This window comes from Cloeon dipterum, chromosome 2, assembly GCF_949628265.1.
Source record: "Cloeon dipterum chromosome 2, ieCloDipt1.1, whole genome shotgun sequence".
NCBI classification, from domain to species: domain Eukaryota; kingdom Metazoa; phylum Arthropoda; class Insecta; order Ephemeroptera; family Baetidae; genus Cloeon; species Cloeon dipterum.
In genome coordinates this window covers 14322592-14340966 of record NC_088787.1, presented here as the reverse complement: position 1 = coordinate 14340966, position 18375 = coordinate 14322592, and the positions used below count along the sequence as shown (strand labels likewise).

Below are 18375 nucleotides of genomic sequence, written 5' to 3'. Positions count from 1 at the left end.
AAAATTTATATCTAATTTGTGTGTATTCATGCGATTAAGTGCGTGTGACATGAGTGCAAGGGCAGGGTAAAATAAAAAGCACGGCTACGCTTATCTAGCGTTTTATTCATAGTCACATAATATTAATTAAATTGTTTTATTCCTTCATAAGTCTGTTGGAAATTAAAAGTTTTGAACTACATTTGTTTGAATTGGTTACAGGGGCTCATTTCCTTGATTTGGAGTGATACGCCAGCCTGTGCCTCAAAAGACGAGGTTTGCTGATAAAGCAGCGGTTGCATTTGACGCAGCAGTAAGTCATCCGGTGCTTGTTCTGATGTGTCAAACAGTGTGTTCTGGTGGGGAATGTGCGAGCGCACTTGTTGCAAACAAATTGGTCATTGCGTTCAATCACCCACAGCCAGTCCTTGCCCTGCTTCGCATTTGCTTTTGCGGTTTTCCTATCCACCTTTGACTTTTGATCAGATTTCTTCTTTTCGCATTTCTCGTTCCTAATCTGACTGGAGATTTTATTTTCGTTGCGGACCAACTTTTTGTTTGGCTTTGAGACATTCTCCACTTGGTTTGATTTCGGCTTTGCGCCCGCTTTCTTCCTAGCAATTTTTGGTGTAACGTCATTTGCTTTCGGTCCTGGCTTTTTTCTACCACTATTTTGGTCTATCGGACCCTTCTTTGGTTTTGGCCCTGGCTTCTTTCTTTCCACCTTCAATGTCATGTCATTTTGGGGAACCTGCCACGTTGATTTGGGCTCCAGCCTCCTTTGGAATTCCGCGTCACCGTTCAAAGCATCAGCGACTTGAGGTTTGGAATCACGCGCATTTAGCTCATTATCGTTAACAGAGAGGCGAAGGCCCAGATCTACAATTGGCTGCATTTCCCCTAATCTGTTTAAACTAGCCGATCGGAGTGACCGGCCAGATTCCGAATCAATTTCTTCGATATTTGTCAGAGATTCGTACTCTGCAGGCAGTGGTTCATCATCATCATCATCATCAGTAAATTCGGCATCGGCTTCAACGTAATAAGGACTGTTGGTTAAGTTGTCAGCCGGCTTGAACACTGTGTATACTCTGCGACGCGGATGACAGGACTTCGGCACGATACTTTGCTCAAACTGGTCATTGGAGATGGAAAAGCTGTGTACGATTTGCCAGATCTCGCTCTGGCCCGCACTGTTATTGGCAAAGTCCTCGGAATAGTCCTCGCATTTGGTGGATATGTCTGGAAAAAAAAAGACTTCAGTTTCCACAACTGTCTGCTTGTGTCACCGAATTCACTATATATGTTAAAATTGTGTCATCAATAAGACCTCGCTATTTTTCATTGAAATCAAATCCGGATATTTTTATTTTTCCTCCTTGTCCAGACCGTCGTTATTGTTTATTTTTTTATAACACCTAATCTATTTCATCGCTTGTAATTCTACATGTACACTTATGGAATGTAAAAAATTCGCACAGAGTGGCAAAAATGCATTACTTAAAATACTGCTGACAGCTTTTTGGTTCTCCACAGAATAAATTAAAACAAAACACATTATGACGATTACACTGGGAGACTTAAAAACGTTTCCTCAAATGCGAATGTTATTTCACTGCATTTATAGGCCAGGGGCGAGTCAATACTGCGTCATATGAGGCGCGTGGTGACGCAGGTAGTGCTTCTTCAGGGCATCAGGGTGGCACAGGTTCTTTAGACACACTGGGCAAGTGGACCGGCCTTCGTGCACCGCGAAATGCCTCATGCACGAGCTTTTGTGCATGAATTTGGCGCCGCACAGGCTGCATATGAATTTGCCCTCGCTATCGCTCCACAGCGGACGCGGCGCCTCTGCAAAAAGCCACAGCCCATTAGTGCTCTCATTCGCGAACCGCAATCCTATCTAAGTTTTAATCTAACACTTGGAGATTTTTTACTCCAAGAGCCAGTGCTTTTTATATATAGTTTCATCGTTATATTTAGGGTTTGCTTAAAACTCTGCAAATGCACCAATATTGGATGCGCACAAAGCCAGTTTTTTGTTTCCAAATTTATCTGATTTTTCAAAACAAAGAGTGAAAAATCGACCACATAAGATTAAGCAAGCAAACAATGAGGCACTAAAATAAAATAAATAAAGAGGGTTCAGGCTGGCAACAATTTATGCTCCGTATTTTCAGCTGACCTTTTTCTGGCGGCTAGTACGTTGTTTTAGTGGATTTTTCTAAATGATTTATGATGTACAACTCTTGAGAAAAAAAGGAAAAGAAACCATAATTAAAAGGTCACTCAGTGATGAATCCAGTCGGACGTTTCACAACGACCGCAATGATTCAGAATTTCGCTTAACATGTTAAGTTCTGCTGATGAGGACTGCGGGCCCGAAACAGCGAGCTTCACATTATTTTGTTCAGATTTAAAGCACCTTGAGTCATTCATTACTTATTTGCTTGCTTATGGGAGACATAAAATCTATTTTGTCAGTCATTATCATATTACAAAAAAAGAAAGAAAGCTGGGAGGACCCAGCATACATTTAATGGTTGGCGCAGCTTTTATAGTTAAGTTAGCTTAACTCACATAGCGGCAGCCTACTCTCCTTAGCGGCAGAAGGGCTGATTATTAATTTACGGGCTTGCTGATTAGTGAGGCTTGCTTTGGAGGCATGATATTTTTTATCACACATTATCCGCGTGCCTGACTATTAAAACGCACGTGATTTGGGAAAGGCACCACTGATAGAGGAATTTCAGGCAGAAGGTAACGATTATTAAGAAAAAAAAAACAGTATTTTGCTATTCAGTGAAGATTTTAGCGAGGATTGCAAGAGATGAAACGTTCTAACGTATTCGTGAGATTTATATAGTGCCAGCTTTGTCTGAGTATTCAGTCTTAAAAATTTTCCATTCACTGTTCACGTCAAGTTCGAGCTATATGACTGAACTTCTGGTAATTTTCCTCATTCCGTTTTATTATTTGCTTTGTAGTGGGGTTTTTGCTCTGTCGGTGCACTGAAAGAATGATAAATTCACGTGATCACATTGGGTCAATGTGACAGGTAGAAACAGCTTCTGCTAATTAATCAAGGTGAAATGACGAATAATGAAAAGAGGATAATATTATTCGCATGTTGGGTTCCTGAGTTTAATGAACAAGCGCTTACAAACCAAAGTTGCTATCAAAACTATTGCCTACACGTAGAACAAAATTACGTATAAAACACCCGACATTAAAACTAAATGCGTACGTTTTTTAAGCTAGACAAAGTTCAGCGTCACATATTGAAGGCGAACATTTCTGTATACTAAATACCATGTATCATATCGTATATCATAATATATTCGTATCATTAAGTTTGTATATAATATGTTAATCTAGAATTACTTTCATGAGGATCACTTCTGGCCTGCATAAGTTGTCACACAGCTTCAAGGTTATGAGTTATCTAAATTATGTGGAACAAGTATCGATTCGCCTTTGAAAACATTCAAATTATTTTAGTAAATAATTTAGTTCAATGCAAGAACCTTGGCGTGATTTACTTTTCGCTGAGGTAGCTGCATTAAATTTTAACTTAATCCATCGAATTATTTATATCTTGCAACCACCAATGGAAAAAAACAAAACTCCGTTTTATTGCGGAGGTTTGGTACGGAAAACGGACTTTCCTGGACGTTTAAAATTCCTTTCTTTTTGTCTTTTACCAGGGATTCAAAGGCGGTAAGAGTCCCATGATTGATGAAGACGAAATAAGGTCTAGATGCATCTTTTAAACAGCGAGTTTAAATCCGTTTTCCCTCATACTTCATATAGTGTCTTGCTCAACTCATTTCCATATAGGTTACATAGTATTTTGTCAGTCTAGGAACCTTAGCTCTTCCAAGCTTTGAGGAAATTTAATCAGGATTGTAACTTTACTTGACTGTGTTATTTTCATGCACTCTTTGAAATAGGCATAAAAGACATCGTATCAATCGCAACTTGAGGTTGCCAGATGACAGATATAAAAATACTGGTATCTTTTATGACCACCCTGGCAACCTTAGTGCGAGCTTAAGGTGAATTTGCAAATGAAATTAAATCAAGATTCGATTAAAATAAAAAATTCTGATGTCTCATATACTTAACCTAACGAAATAAAAATAATTTTAATATCTATTGTCCTCAAAATTATTCTCAAAGCGTCAATGTGCTGAGGTGGAAGATCAAAATCATTGGATCAAAGTTAAAATCCATCAAAAATATTATATTCAGTTGGAACAGAAATTTTTGTAATCTCCTCGTATAAATATTTGGCAGAGTTGCGGAGGCGTAAGAAAATCAAGAAGGTGAAAAGGCTGCATTTTTCACGTCCTGACATTATGTAATACTACTCATTATTAGGTAGATAAGTTTTTCACACAGCTGCTGGTTGTCGGCTGCAACGTCTGCCCGTGGAGCGGACGAGCATTTAATAGGAGACAGTGTTGTGGACCACCCTGAGGTGGGTTTGCAGGTTGCCTACACTACTGAACAGTTTGCCGCAGACGTTGCACTTGGTGCGTCCCGAATGCATCTCCATGTGCTTTTTTAAGTGCGACACTGTGCAAAAGGTTTTTTTGCACACCGTGCACGTGGTTTTCCCGAGGTGCGACTTCATGTGTGTCTTGCAGTCGTCTTTGCGCGAGTAATTCCGCCCACAAAAGCTACATATGAAGCGGCCATTAACCTCGACGGCGCGCATATCAACAAACGGCAGATTGGACAGATATAAGCGGGACTCCTGCTCTGCACTAAGCGGCCGGCGCTTCGTTAATTCTGCAAAAACACCAGAACGTCTCACTTTACTTTTGGCTACTCAAAATCAACATCGGGTATTAATTTCTAATTATTAACTTGGACAGCTGCTTTACCACTTTGTACAAAACAGGCAACCCTGGGGACGGAAATGTGCAACTAGCATGCTCTCTAACAAGTAAAGGGCAGGTTCCACAATTATTGTGTGTAAACTGTGTGTTAATTTTAGTACCAGTTGAAATCAATCTAGTATCCAAATTAAAACAAAGGAAAAATACCCAGGCTTTAATTGAGAGCCAGAATTTGGAAGTGTATTTCGTCGTTCTTCGCAGAAAGAACGGAATGGAAGGGTGGCTTATGTTATTACTCTCTCAGTGACAAACAAAATAAAACCACCAGTACGGTCTATGTATGCTAACAAGAACTATCACTTTATTCCCACAATTGGCATGATAATGCGTAACGTTATCATTTAATAATAATTCGTTTTTAAACGTATTAACATCTTACTATAAAGAAGCGGAAAATAAGCAATCAATCACCAAAGTCTAGCTATCATTTACAAGACTTTCTTTTCACAGTCACCTCTATAAGGACGCCAAAGTAAATGTGGCAGCAAAATTCCCTAAAGCGGGCACAATTTGCTCCAGCGTAGTTGGAGGCTCGTGCATTTCAGACGTAATAATATGTTAATTGAAAAATACTCAAAGAAACTCGCTGGGTGGATGCATCCACTTTGCACAAAAATAGGCGTATCTCTCTTATGATAGGAACTTTCGATCGTCGCTCAAAAATAGACAAGGAACTGCTCAATTTCCGGTCCGAAATGCGCAAAACCTCAACTAGGAATTAACAAATAAAAAGTTTAAAAAGCAAAGCTCATCTGATCCAGTTTGAGTAAATTTAGGAACCAAGGGCTGATTATGAGTGTGCAGGGTTGAACGTTTTAGACGGCTTTTTGCGAGTTTAAGCAAAAATAAAAGCCTGTTTGAATGATACGACAAAAATGTATTTTTTTAAGGTTCCCAATCAGAAGAAAATTGCTTCCAACGTTAAGGACCCCTGACAAAACTGAAACAGCGCCTAAAACGGTCAACCCTATCTTAATAATATGCGTAGTTCGATAGTTGTATTTTGCGTGAGGCAGGAAGGAAACCCGCGCGGCGGTCGTCGTTTGGAACGAAATCAATGCCGGCGGGTGGATCTGCCGCCGCAGGAGTGCGAGGGGCGGAAGGGCGGTCATTGGAGGCGGTGCACCGACTTGAGGTGACCCTTGAGGCTGTAGACGCAGCCGAACACCTTGAAGCAGACGGGGCAGCGCGTCTTGCCCTCGTGCATGGCCAGGTGGTAATTGAGACGGGGCACCGTGCCGAACGACTTGTGGCAAATGTGGCACGTCGTTTCGCCGGCGTGCGAGCGCAAGTGCTTCTTCGCATTGTTCTTATCCGAGTAATCTTTCTTGCACGCGTTACAAGAAAAGCGCCCGTTTTTCTCGATTATGTAAAACTTGGGCTTGAGCTGCCTGCCGGCGTCGGCTCCTTCCCATTTCAGGCGCAATTTTGCGATCGCATCTGCAAGAAAGAAGTGCACCATCAGCAACCAACTCACAGCGTCTTATTTGGTTTTGGCAATGGGGCGTTTTCCTGCTGTCAGTCAATGGGGGGCTTGTTTTGGAAATTTGGTCCCACAACCGGTGTTACGTTTATATCACAGTTTTTTTTTGCTGGTGTTTTGGTCCCCTTCGAAACCTGGCAATCCAAACTGTTCATTACAGGAAACCATGTATATCCTGTCGGTTATTTTTTTACACATGAAATTGAGCTCCAAAGCACCTTGCATTTTTCACAAATTAGTGTAGTTCAGTAAAACGATTTAAATTCTGTTTCTAGCATTCACAGTTCAGGTTTTATTGGGAAATTTTCAGTTTGTCATAACTATATTCGTCGCATTATGTGAAATAGAAAAAAATTGAGTTTAAAATATTGACCTATTCGCAAAGGAAATATAAGATTGCAATTTGACAAAGTAGTTACAGTCGCTTGTGAATATCAGAGGATAACTAGTAGTACAACACCAACCGCATAAAATATGTAGTATTTTAAGATGAAATTCGTTTTAAGTCTTGGTCAAGCACAGACCTAATTGCCTAATTGGGCGGAAAAGAGTTTTTATCAGCGAGGCACATTTTCATGTGGGAACTGAGTGAGTACTTGCTGCCGTAAGTGCGGAAGCAGCGAGCGCACCGAATGCTGCCCTGATGCTTTTGCAAGTGGCGTCGCAGGTTCTCTGTGCGTGCGAACGTCTTGTTGCAGATGTAGCACGTGGTTTCGCCGAGGTGCGAGCGAATGTGAGTGTTACAGATGCTCTTGTCGGAGTACCCCTTGCCGCAGAAGAGGCAGTGGTATCGGCCTCCGCGCACCACCATGCCGATCGCGTGCACAGACTGCTCATTTTGCTGCGGCGGAGGCGGCAGCCCGGACTCTAACAAGTCCAGCGGATCCTCCTGCGGCCAATAGGGTTCGCGCGACTCGAAAACCAAAGATACTTCATCCTCGTCTGCAAATTTGAAGAACGCACATCACTTACTGACAGACGAGAGAGTAAGGCAGCACGCGACAATGCACTTTTTAATTTTAACTGAATACAGGCTTCGATTGGGTTAAAGAAAAATGAAAGTATTCTAGCTCATAATGTACGTCGCATGCGACATTTCTGCAATTATTAGTGCTTTTGCCCGCCAGCAATTTGATATTGCGAGGCACGACAGTTATGGAGACCATTCTAAATACGATAGTTAAGAAATGAAATAACCGAAGGGAACATATATCAGCCATAACTGCTCTTTTGTTACAAAACATTGCCAGAGTTTTTAAGTCGGTTAGCGGAAATAAATATGTGTAATAAACAGTTGCCATATCCGACCAATGAATAACAACCAATAATAAGATTCTATTTGTTCAAGTGTCGACGTTGTGGTACCATTAACTGATTCCACTTGCTTTTAATCAAAGTGAGTTTTGCGATCTCTCAGCACGGATTATTTCGTTCTTTGCACAGTTTGAAATGGCTGTTGAGCGTGTATTTGCTGTTGAAAGTGCTGGAGCACATGGGACATCGAATAGAGCCTTCGTGTTTATGCAGGTGGCGTCGCAAATTCTCTAAGCGAGCGAACACTTTGTTGCAAATATGACAAGTGGTTTCGCCGCGGTGCGATAGGATGTGAAATTTGCAGCTTCTCTTGTCCGCGTAACTTTTTCCGCAGGTCACGCAGTTGAAACGTCCATCGCGTACCACAATCCCTGCGTCCCTGTCTACATTCACCACTAAAGGGTTCGCTGGTTCTGGTTCAAACCGGGGCAGCGACGTGGCCGGCGGGTCCTGCAGCGGCCAATGGGGCTCGTGTGACGAATAAATCAATGGGCCATTTTCATTTTCTGCAAACGGGAAGAACGCACATCACTCACTGTCTGACTGAAGTTTCAAATGATTTGCGAGTGCATTATGATCATTTTTAAATAAATGGTGATTTCGGGGTTCACTGACAATAAATTGCAATCTGTTGATTAATACTCCACGGTATTCGCAATTTTTGCAAAGTTTCACGTCAAATATTTGCTTGAATTGGGGCATATTTTTTAAATAATTAAAGAGTTAAAATACTAATCGATAAAATCAAGAATAAAATCAAGCGCATCCAAATCATTGAATTTCCCAAGAATTTTCCATGATTTCCGGGGTTGTAGGAATAAAAATACTTCCGTTTGATATTCGCAAAGTAGGCCACTGCTTAAAACAAACCAGTCAACATTTTATTTCTATCATTTTAAATGACCACAATGTGAATAATCGCTTAAGAGTTAAACCGTTGCAAACAACTGTGGCCGATAACTATTCATGTTTCGTCTGTGAGGACAAGTTCACGTTCACTTTGTGCACATTTCTCAAATGCGCGTTTAAGTTTGAAATTCGACTGCACACTTTGCCGCACACAGGGCACACCGTCTTGCCCTGATGCACTTTGAGGTGCTTTTTCAGGTCGCCCATCGAGTTGTAAGTTTTACCGCAGACGCCACAGGTCGTGTGACCGGCGTGTGTCTGCAAGTGAGAAACGCACGCGCCCTTGTTGGTGTAGTCGCGGTGGCACACGCTGCACAGGAAACGGCCGTTGGCCGCCTCTAGCATTCGCACCCCCACGGCCTCTAACTGCGCCAAGTTCATTTTTGTCCCTTCCTCGTCCTCCTCTCTAATTACGAACTCGCTCATTTCAAGCTCCCCTGAAACCAAAGTAACAAAAGGTCATCATCGTCGCTTCTCGTCCACACGACTTCATTAATTGAATTGTTACTTTAGGTTAATTCAAAACCAATCTTTAACCCACCTCGCGAGTTCTGTTGAGAGGTCATGCGCCAAATACTGCAGCGTAATTTCAAATCGATAAAACCTTGGGCGGCTTTTTGACGGATCATCGTCGATAAATTGAGAATGTTTGATAAAACGGAATAAAACATGCCTGTAAAATAGTCCTCCAAAGCAATAAGTTGTTTATTTTGATTTTTCAACATGGAATAACGCAACGGGTCTTTTTGTATTTTCGCTGTTTTCATTATTGTGCTTTAAGCTAGCCAAGGGATCTTCCGCGAGTTGTAACAAACTTAAAAATAATTAAACATCGAGTTTGGGGTTTCTCACAAAGAAGGCCAGATCCATTTTGTCGTTCGCACTAGGGCTTTGCGCTTCCATTATCATCAGAAGTACAATATGAATTATACATAGTAGTATAGCGTTATTGCATTAGTTTCAGTCAAAATTTCCATTTCCCTGGTAATTGGTTTGCTGATTAATCGTAAGAATATATTGTAGCCAAGGGCAGGAGGTGATAGGAGTAAATTATTCAATCGGATTCACTGGCTGTCACCCCACGTGTGGGCCAAAATCATATCGTCTGTCTTTAGCACTGATTTGAGCCAATAACTTGCAAGTCCGCTGTTCGCTACGAGCTGGACTCGTCTGCTGGGATGTTGTGAACGCTGGTCATGTGGCGTTTCAAGCTTTTGGCCGTGCTGACGCTCACGTTACAGATCGAGCACACGGTTTTGCCCTCGTGTTTCGCATAATGCGCTCTCAAGATGGACAAACTGCTGAACGTCTTTTGGCAAACGGAGCACGTGGTGCGGCCGTTGTGCATGGCCATGTGTGTCCAACACGACCGCTTGTGCGAGAAAGTGCGATTGCACACTGAACAAATGAATTTGCCCTGGGACGAAATGATTTTGCCTGACGACGCCGGCGCCGACTCGTACCCGCCGGACAAAAGGAAATGCACATCCGGTCCATCTGAAAATACCAAAAAGCGCCTCCGATTAGCTCTCTTCCGCTTTCTTTCTCTGTGCGTCAGACTCATCACCGAAAAAGTTTGGATGCAATGAAAATTATGTTTGCATCGGGACATACCAAAAAAGCCCGCTTGTCTCGATTATCAGAAGCAAAAATAAGAGTTTCTCGCTGCATGAACATGGAACCTACCCCTTTTAAGTATCAACCAAGCCGCACCTTGCTTGTGAGAAACGACAGGTTAGAGAAATGTTTGCCGACACGCTTCTTTAAAAAAATCCTTCTTTACCTTGTCAAATGCATTGAGCTTTTATTTTGCTATAAAAACGCACTAACTGCTACTAGTCTAGCGTTGGTGGATCAATTTTAAATACTTTATCAAACTGAATTTGGCGCTGAAGCCTGAAACCCTTGTTGCAAAGATTACACCAGTTCTTACCCTTGTGTATGTCCAAGTGCTGTCTGAGCAAAGAGGAAGTGCTAAACGTTTTGCCACATTTATTGCACTTGAGCGTCTTTCGGCGATTCGCCATGCGCAAGTTGAGTTTTCTAACTGTGCTGAACGATTTATTGCACTTTATGCTAGGGGTCAACTCTTGGTGCTTGTCAAGGTGCGAATGATAAAGCCTTTGAGAAGCAAAGTCGCGGTTGCATATGCTGCAGGAGTATCGGCCGTCCTGGTTGCTGACCAACTCGTCTTTGTTAATAAAATTCCTCGGTTCATCAATCGCAAGAGGATCGGCATCGGTATAGACGAAGTTAATATTTTCGTTCGGCTCTGACACTTCGTTGAATGGAGACACAAGCTCTGCAAAAAAATCTAAAATGAGCTACTTGATCTCCTCAGTTATCTCAAATCAGTTATGGGAATAACTTCTTTTGTCATTGTGCATTTAAAATTAGAGTCAGTCTATATCTGGAATTTCAGATCTGAGAATGTTTTATTGCAGACACAAGAAATGGGCTCAAGAAAAGTCACATCACATTTCGGGGTTGGCAGGATCACTGCGAGTCATTGGTATCGTCCTTAATTTGCACTGACGGTTGTTTTTGCTGGGCACCATGCACGTAAATGAGATGACGCTTCAGACTTTTGCCGCTGCTGAGCACCTTGCAGCATATTTTACACACCGTTTTGCCCTCGTGCACGGCCAGGTGACGGTTCAGTTCATTTATTCGACTGAATGACTTATTGCAAATGTTACACGTTGTTTTGCCCAAGTGCGACGCCATGTGTGACCGACAACTCTCCTTCTGAGAAAACTCGCGCTCGCAAAAGCTACAAATGAATTTATCGTTCTTCTCGATAATTCGCATTGTCGCTTTCATCTCGGACACGTCCGCGTTGGCCCCCGCGTAAAAAATGCTGTGATGAATTGCCACCATGTCTGATGCGACCGGGAGATCTTCATCGGGGTCTGCAAAATGTAAAGCAACTCTCAGAATTTGGCACAATCAGGCAAATTAATTTAAAAGAAATCGCATTGAAATGCTTAAAGTAGTGACTTTTCATTTTGCATTTTTTTTATCTTTTTTGCGGAGTAAGGGCCGATCCTGGCTTAACTTTGCGGTTCGTGGTATGTATCCACTCATAGCTCGAGAATGTTTCAAGTGCAAAATACCCGGTGTATTGTGAAGGCTGTCGAATTAGAGAACAATTCCTTGAATGTTCCAAGGTCAAATGGAAAAATAAATTATAATGACAGTTAAAACAACAAATGACTGGCTTTAAATCGTTTGTGGGCAACGCAATTCCTTTCCTGTGCAAATCAATATGTTGAGTGAGCACATGACTTCCTATTGGAGCAAATTTTGCAAACCCCATGGCCCTTGTAAACGACGCTTGCAGGCCTGCCCTCAGGCTCTGCTTCTAAGAGATTTGCTCTTCGGGCGAGCTCCGATGCTAGTTCTTCTTTGTCCAAGAGCACAACTGGGTCCAGGTTCAATTTGAGAACATCAGGGTCAATCTTGTGCTTCAGTTTGATGTGGCAAGATAGAGAGAGAGGGACCATCATCTTGCGACAAATTTTACAGGGAATCTTCATTGCGAGAGGACTTTGTTCTCCGTGCAAGTTGTTGATGTGGCGTCTGAGATTAAGCATAGAGGAGAGAACCTTGTCGCAGATATGGCACATCGTTTTCCCCAGATGATACGCGAGGTGAGACTTGCAAAGCATCTTGCTGATGTAAGTCCTATTACAGAGGCTGCATGAATATGTCCCGTCGACCAGAGGCACGATGCGTGGTTCAAACTCCGGTCGCGGGCTAAACATTTTAGCTGCCATATCTATTAACACACCTGGGTAGTCGACCGTTTCTGCAAAAGCGACGGCCAACTTAAAATTTGAACTATGTGCCTAGTCACCCCACTCACTGAAGTTAATTTGTTAGTAAAGTTTCAACAAACACTTAAAAAAAGTTTAAATAAGTTTTAATTCGAATCAAATCATAATATCGTATACACTGTAAATGTCTGGTTGTTTGCTCAAAAGGATGTTCTCCATCAATCTAAGATTTCGGTCATTCAAACGTTTTGCACGATCTACACAAATGCAGGTAATTATGTGCCAAGCACTTCGATCGATCCTTATAGTCTTTGTTACAAAGACCAAATGAAATGTAGTTTGGTAAAAAAAAAACATTTGATAATATTTTATCTTCTAACTAACTCTAACATGTACTTCTTATACAAAGTAATGCGAAACCGAAACAACAACAACAAGAAGTATCATTTTAGGCGGGCCTATGCAATATTGATCGCAGGACCAGACACGGTAGGATTCGACTTAGGAGCGGGTTTCTTTCTCCTTCTTACTTTCTTGTGCTTAGCGAAATGGACTTTGAGCAAAGCAAAACTCTCAAAGTTCTTGTCACACAGTTTGCACCTGACAAGACCAGAGTGCGCCAGTAAATGCTCGCGGAGCATCTTTTTGCTAGTAAATTTTTCTAAGCAAACAGTGCAAGGCAGCTGACGATCATGGACCCTGCCGTAATGATTTCGTATAGATTTCTTTGACATAGAAGTCCTGCTGCATTTGCTGCATGCATATGTGTTGTTGGGCAGCGAAATTACTTTCAGCACTTTTGGCACAGTTATGGAAATTCCAGGCACAGAATTAGCTTGTGCTAATTTGTCTATGGCACAGTTCTTCTCCAACTGCACGAAGAGAAATTTTTCGTTTGGATTGAAATTGTTTGAATCAGTTTCAACTACTTCCTGCTTAACAAAAGCGTCTAGATTTCCTAAGGGATCTTCGCAAACGTTTGAGTCTGTCAAAGTAGCAGGAACCCATGTTTCTTGCTCTGCAAATTAAAATAAAAACCAATGTAAATGCAAAATGTAACTTAAAACTTCCTCATATTTTTCATTTTACGTGATTGGAAAATCGATACCATTGGTGTTTTTTTTTTTGCTATCTTTATTCTTGTCCCGTGGACCGGAAGGGCGCGCACTTTTGAAACGCTAGACATTCGTCCCGTGAAGCCAAATCACGCGTGCTGGCAAGGTGCAAACCAGCAAGAAGCGAGTCGGCCTAGAGTCATGCAGCCGATATAAAGGCGGTCACCCATCCATTTTTATTACAATATGTATAGTTATATTTATAAAAAAGCTTTTAAGTTCGTATATTTGTGCTACATTGTTGGCATATAACTACAAGTAGTAATCTCATCAGTTTCATTGATATTTCTGTATACATTTTGACTACTTCAAATTTCAGCATGATTGCTATTGCATAAAGCCGCCACTGACTTAATCATCGAGAGCCAGGCTTAAACTGATAATTAAAACTAACATAAGACAAATTAGGAAAATTTTAAGTTTGAGTGCATTCAATTGTCCAATAGTATGTGCATTTTTTACAACATAGCTATTTAAATTGGAGGTCACTCACATTGGACAGAAACTGTCTCCGACTTTGGAACCAGAATATTTCAATACAAAATGCAAAAAAACTCTTCATTCAAGATTTTTAGTTTGGTTACGTTAGCTTAAAAGCAGATATGTCTACTCAGTAGCGGAAAAACTGAAAAAAATCTTGGTCGCCCTTTAAATACAACTGGGTCTTACATTTCACCACGGGGACTAGATCTAATTCCATTCCAATGCGACAACCTCCTTAATTATTTCACATATTATGTATAAAATTTTAGAATTTTAAATCCATTATAAACAAAATTAGGTCCCTGGGAACATACACAAAACTTATAATACTGCACCCTCACAGGTGAGTTTTCTTTCATTATTGGCCATACTGATGGAAGTTCTTAATGTGATTTTGCAAATTACCGTAGGTGCTGAACTGTCTTTTGCAAAGGCGACAAACAATTTCGGATTTGGCGTCATGGAAGCGCGTGTGATAGTAAGCTTTGCTCTTCGTCTCAAATTTCTCACCGCACTCACTGCACTCGAACAGACCGTTTTTCAAGTCGTTAACTTTAGTTTTTCGTGCGCACGGACTTGGGTTATTACACTCATGCTTGTTGTAATAGTGGTAATAAGCTTGATTCTTCGTCTGAAATGAATTCCCGCACACGCTGCACTGAAATGTGCCGTTAAACGTTTCGTATACTTTCGTTTTGCGCTCTTTCCGCCACACAAAACCTGCAAAACGACAGCCTTTATAAATGGGGGAAAAGAATCAATTCATTGATGTTTCAGAACAATAATATGTGCGGTTTTAGATCAACGTACTAGAGACAGAGGGCTCTTTCCACACTTTGAACGCCGTGATTTGTATCACATGAGTCAACTCCCAATCATTCAATTAGATTTCCGTTATTTAGTGTTATTCAATGCATGGACGGTGCCAAGTTACTTTCGGACCCGAAGTTCATCTACGCAATTCAATTTCAAAATGCCTGCCTAAATTTCTATGCTATTATGCAAGTAAACTGTGTATTTTGTAAGAACTATTATATTTGGTGGATTATGAAAAAAGTATGCCCATCAAGGAAAATAATTACTAGCACACACCAAAACGATAAAACAGGCGTTACTCATTCGGGAATATCAGTACTTGCAATCCAAGAAAAGTAGCATGAAAAGAATTTGACTGAAAATTCTAATAGAGTTAGGATGGTTAGTATTAATTTTCCCCCTTTGAGACTTGGATGTATCACTAATAATCAAGGATAGCCAAACATACTACGGCAAGGTCAAAAATTGTTAACCTGCCTGTCACCACGCTAATCCCTAACAAGTGAAACGAAATAAGTGTTAATTTAACGGGTAAGCATTGCCCTAGCAAGATTAGAGCCTTCCAAGATCTAGAAATATTCCAAGCCTTTCAGGTTCTTTCTCCTGAAATTGAGTACTGATATTTGAGTTAGGGCTATGTTTCAGTCAAGCAAAGTAAAAATATATGATATGCCATGTATTGAACAGCATTTTCAAACTCAGGGATGGAATGAGTCACGCCTGGAAGTTCAAAGAAGACGATTTTGCCTACCTTGCATTCCATCTTGGCCCATGCTTTCATTTGATGGTCCAGCCATACCAAAACTGCTCATATCACCTGCAAAGATGAACGTTAATTAATGCTGTATTCAAAATCAATGAAGCAGAACTTACCAGAGTCCATATCCATAGAATTGTTGCCGAAAAGCGAGTGTTCATTATTGGAAGTCCTATTTCTGTTAGATGTCAACACCAGCTGATCACTTTTCTGGATTTTCTGGACAATATCTTGTTCATCAGTTGTGTCCTCCCCTCCAGATTCCGCTTGCACGTCATCCTCATCATCATATTCTGGCGTTTCAGTTTTTAAAGGCACTTGATCAATAGTCTGCAAATCCTCGTCACCACCAGAACTCACTAAAGAGGTTTGGAAATCAATATTAATGAATTATGGTTTCAAAACTGAGGAAACACCAACCTTGCGCAGTTTGGGACTCGAGGAGAGCAGCTGGACTTTCTGTTCTGCTTGGCGACTGCCATTTTCTTTTCTTGGCTGCAGGAGGACCTGTTCTAGTTGGCGTCGTCGTTCTTTCCTCGCCATCTTCATCAAATTGAGAACTGGAACCAGGTACTCTGTCGTCCTAATGGAACAAAAATTAAATTTAAAGTGCCAATCTACTGGTTTGTTGCTTCTGTTAATTACCTCTTTGGCAGTCTTTCTAAATTTCTCTTGATCTTTACTGCTGTTTGTGAGACCCTGTACTTGAAGCAGTTCAGCAGTGTTGAGGAATGATGCTAACTGTTCTTGCTCCACGTTGACCTCTCCATTGTACATGAAGTCGACCAACGCCACGAGATCAACAAATGTGACATTACGGAAAATTATAACAGGGTGCTGGCAAGGGTTTTCCTAGAGTTAAGTAAAAATTTAAAATACTAATCAACCTTACTCCCGACAATGCAAACCTTGAATAAGTCTTTGAAATAGGAACTGCACGCTGATAACAGCATTTTGTGGGCTGGGATTTTCTTTCCTTCGCAGCTGAGCGTGACATCGATCAGGTCTTTGTCACTCCGTAGAGATTCGAAAGCACTTGTCATGTGCCGTACATAGTTGTTCCATCGTAACGAGTACTGTTGACTCGCCATGGTGGCTGGAACAAAATATTTTTGAAATTTTATTTCTCAACAAACATGTTTGGCCTAAATGTATATACATGACATAATGAGTGAAATGTGTGTAATTCGAAAACGTGGAAAATGACGTGAAAAATAATTTTCCTTTCAATATGGAACGCCAGTCGATGTCATAAAAATAGAATAACGACATTGATTAAGGCCTCCATAGGCAGTACACGGTGGCCGATGGGATCGAACGGTGCGCCATTTGGTGGCCGCCGGAGCTTGGCCGGCCGCCATTTGGAAGGCCCCGCTGAGTACCCGACCCGAGGCCGCCATTTGAGTAGGTGCCCCGCGCACCGCCCGTAGCCCATTTGGCCCAAAATTATTCGCAATCAAGCCAAACGAAAACTGAATAACAAACTTTGTGCGTACTATTGTATCTACTATTGCTATTTTCCATGACGAGTGCATATGAACATAAAAAAGTTTTCTATTATTACAAAGACGCCACGCCGAATGTATGCATTCGGAGAGGCGGGCGAATGTCGCTCAGGTCCGGGGCCCTGGCGCTACACATTAGAGGTAGAAATAAAGACGGAAACTTCACTAACGCATCGTCTCATAGTTGAGAAACCATACCTGATTAATTATTTACGTTTTGAACTACTCCGGGCCGAGGTGCAATCGATTCATCGGGAAGAAAATGAATTCCCTGTCGCCCGTGAAAACTTCAGTCTCCAAGCGATGAAAGTTTCAATAAATTCAATGCTCTTGCGCAAACGCGAAAACGCCGCGGTTACCGGAATCGAACCGAGCCAATCACGAGGGAGGCAATTAGTCACGTGACTAAAGCAAATGACCTCCATGCGTCACTTCCGTCATATTTGATATTATCCCCCGCGAACAGAATTATGCTGTCGTTCAACAGAATTTTCCTAATCTCCCTCAATATTGATTTTATTCATTCGACATGTTTATTATTACTTCACACATTGCTCACATTGAATTAAATCGCATACTAATTGAGAAGAAAAATTAATCACGTCTATGTAAAATAAAATTCGAAAAATTATTTTTATAAATTCGGTAAATTTATGAACAATTCATGGATAATTAACATAAATAAGATAAAAAGTCATAAGAATAAATTAGTTAGAATTATTGGTTTTCATTTCCATACAATCCATTAAGTGAAAGAGTAAAAAAATCTTCGAAATAAAGCACAGAGATTAAAAGATCATCATTGCAAAAAAATTAAAGGGAATAATTGTTATTGTGTTCATATTCAGTTTTTATTTTTATATGAATGATATAATTATTTGTAATATGTACAATTTGGAATTATTATCTATGGGACGGCTCATTTTTAATATTTTCCTTGCAACACCGAAATTTGCATCCAACTCGTTTAGTTTTCGTTAGCTCGAAGTTAAAGAAAACATTTTTATTTTACTTTTTCGTATGTGTTTTTAAACTCATCCCTTTTCTATCATATTTTATATAATCAAAAAAATATGATAGAAAAGGGATGAGTTATTTATAATAATCATTATCTATACAGGCAATTTTCATAGTATTATGGGTATTGTGTATTTCTTATTATCTCATTTTATGTTAAAAAATAATCAAACTGAAATTATTACAACTAACTGAAAATAAGTGAGTACATTTATATAAATTTTTAATGTTGTCAAAGTTTGGTCATCCTGCTGCGGCTATATTAATACAGCGAGACTTTTGACTCTTCATCGTCGTAGCACACAGACATG

At 40.7% G+C, this 18375-nt stretch overlaps 1 protein-coding gene across 7 annotated transcripts; it reads right to left on the bottom strand.

Moving 5' to 3' along the window:
• Positions 1–139: 139 nt before the first annotated feature.
• On the bottom strand, positions 140–17403 carry LOC135936842 (protein bric-a-brac 2-like). Of its 7 annotated transcripts, XM_065479818.1 has the most exons (8): positions 17246–17397; positions 16451–16638; positions 16188–16394; positions 15963–16125; positions 15659–15901; positions 15537–15602; positions 10526–10894; positions 9274–10089 (listed from the first exon to the last, which is right to left on the bottom strand). In XM_065479818.1, the coding sequence occupies exons 2-8, from the start codon at positions 16631–16633 to the stop codon at positions 9746–9748; spliced, it is 1575 nt and encodes a 524-aa protein (XP_065335890.1). In that variant the 5' UTR covers positions 16634–16638; positions 17246–17397; the 3' UTR covers positions 9274–9745. The 7 variants fall into 7 exon arrangements, with proteins under 7 accessions (XP_065335889.1, XP_065335894.1, XP_065335895.1 ...); XM_065479817.1 differs by lacking the exons at positions 9274–10089; positions 10526–10894 and adding an exon at positions 140–1221 and having other exon boundaries at positions 17246–17403; XM_065479822.1 differs by lacking the exons at positions 9274–10089; positions 10526–10894 and adding an exon at positions 6887–7311.
• Positions 17404–18375: the final 972 nt, after the last annotated feature.

Coding starts and splice junctions, on each gene's coding strand:
- LOC135936842 (XM_065479817.1), bottom strand. CDS start 16,633: ATGGCGAGTCAACAGTACTCGTTACGATGGAACAACTATGTACGGCAC. Junction 15,603..15,658: donor TTCTATGGATATGGACTCTG/GTAAGTTCTGCT, acceptor TCATCTTTGCAG/GTGATATGAGCAGTTTTGGT. Junction 1,222..15,536: donor GGGCCAAGATGGAATGCAAG/GTAGGCAAAATC, acceptor TTTTTTTTCCAG/ACATATCCACCAAATGCGAG.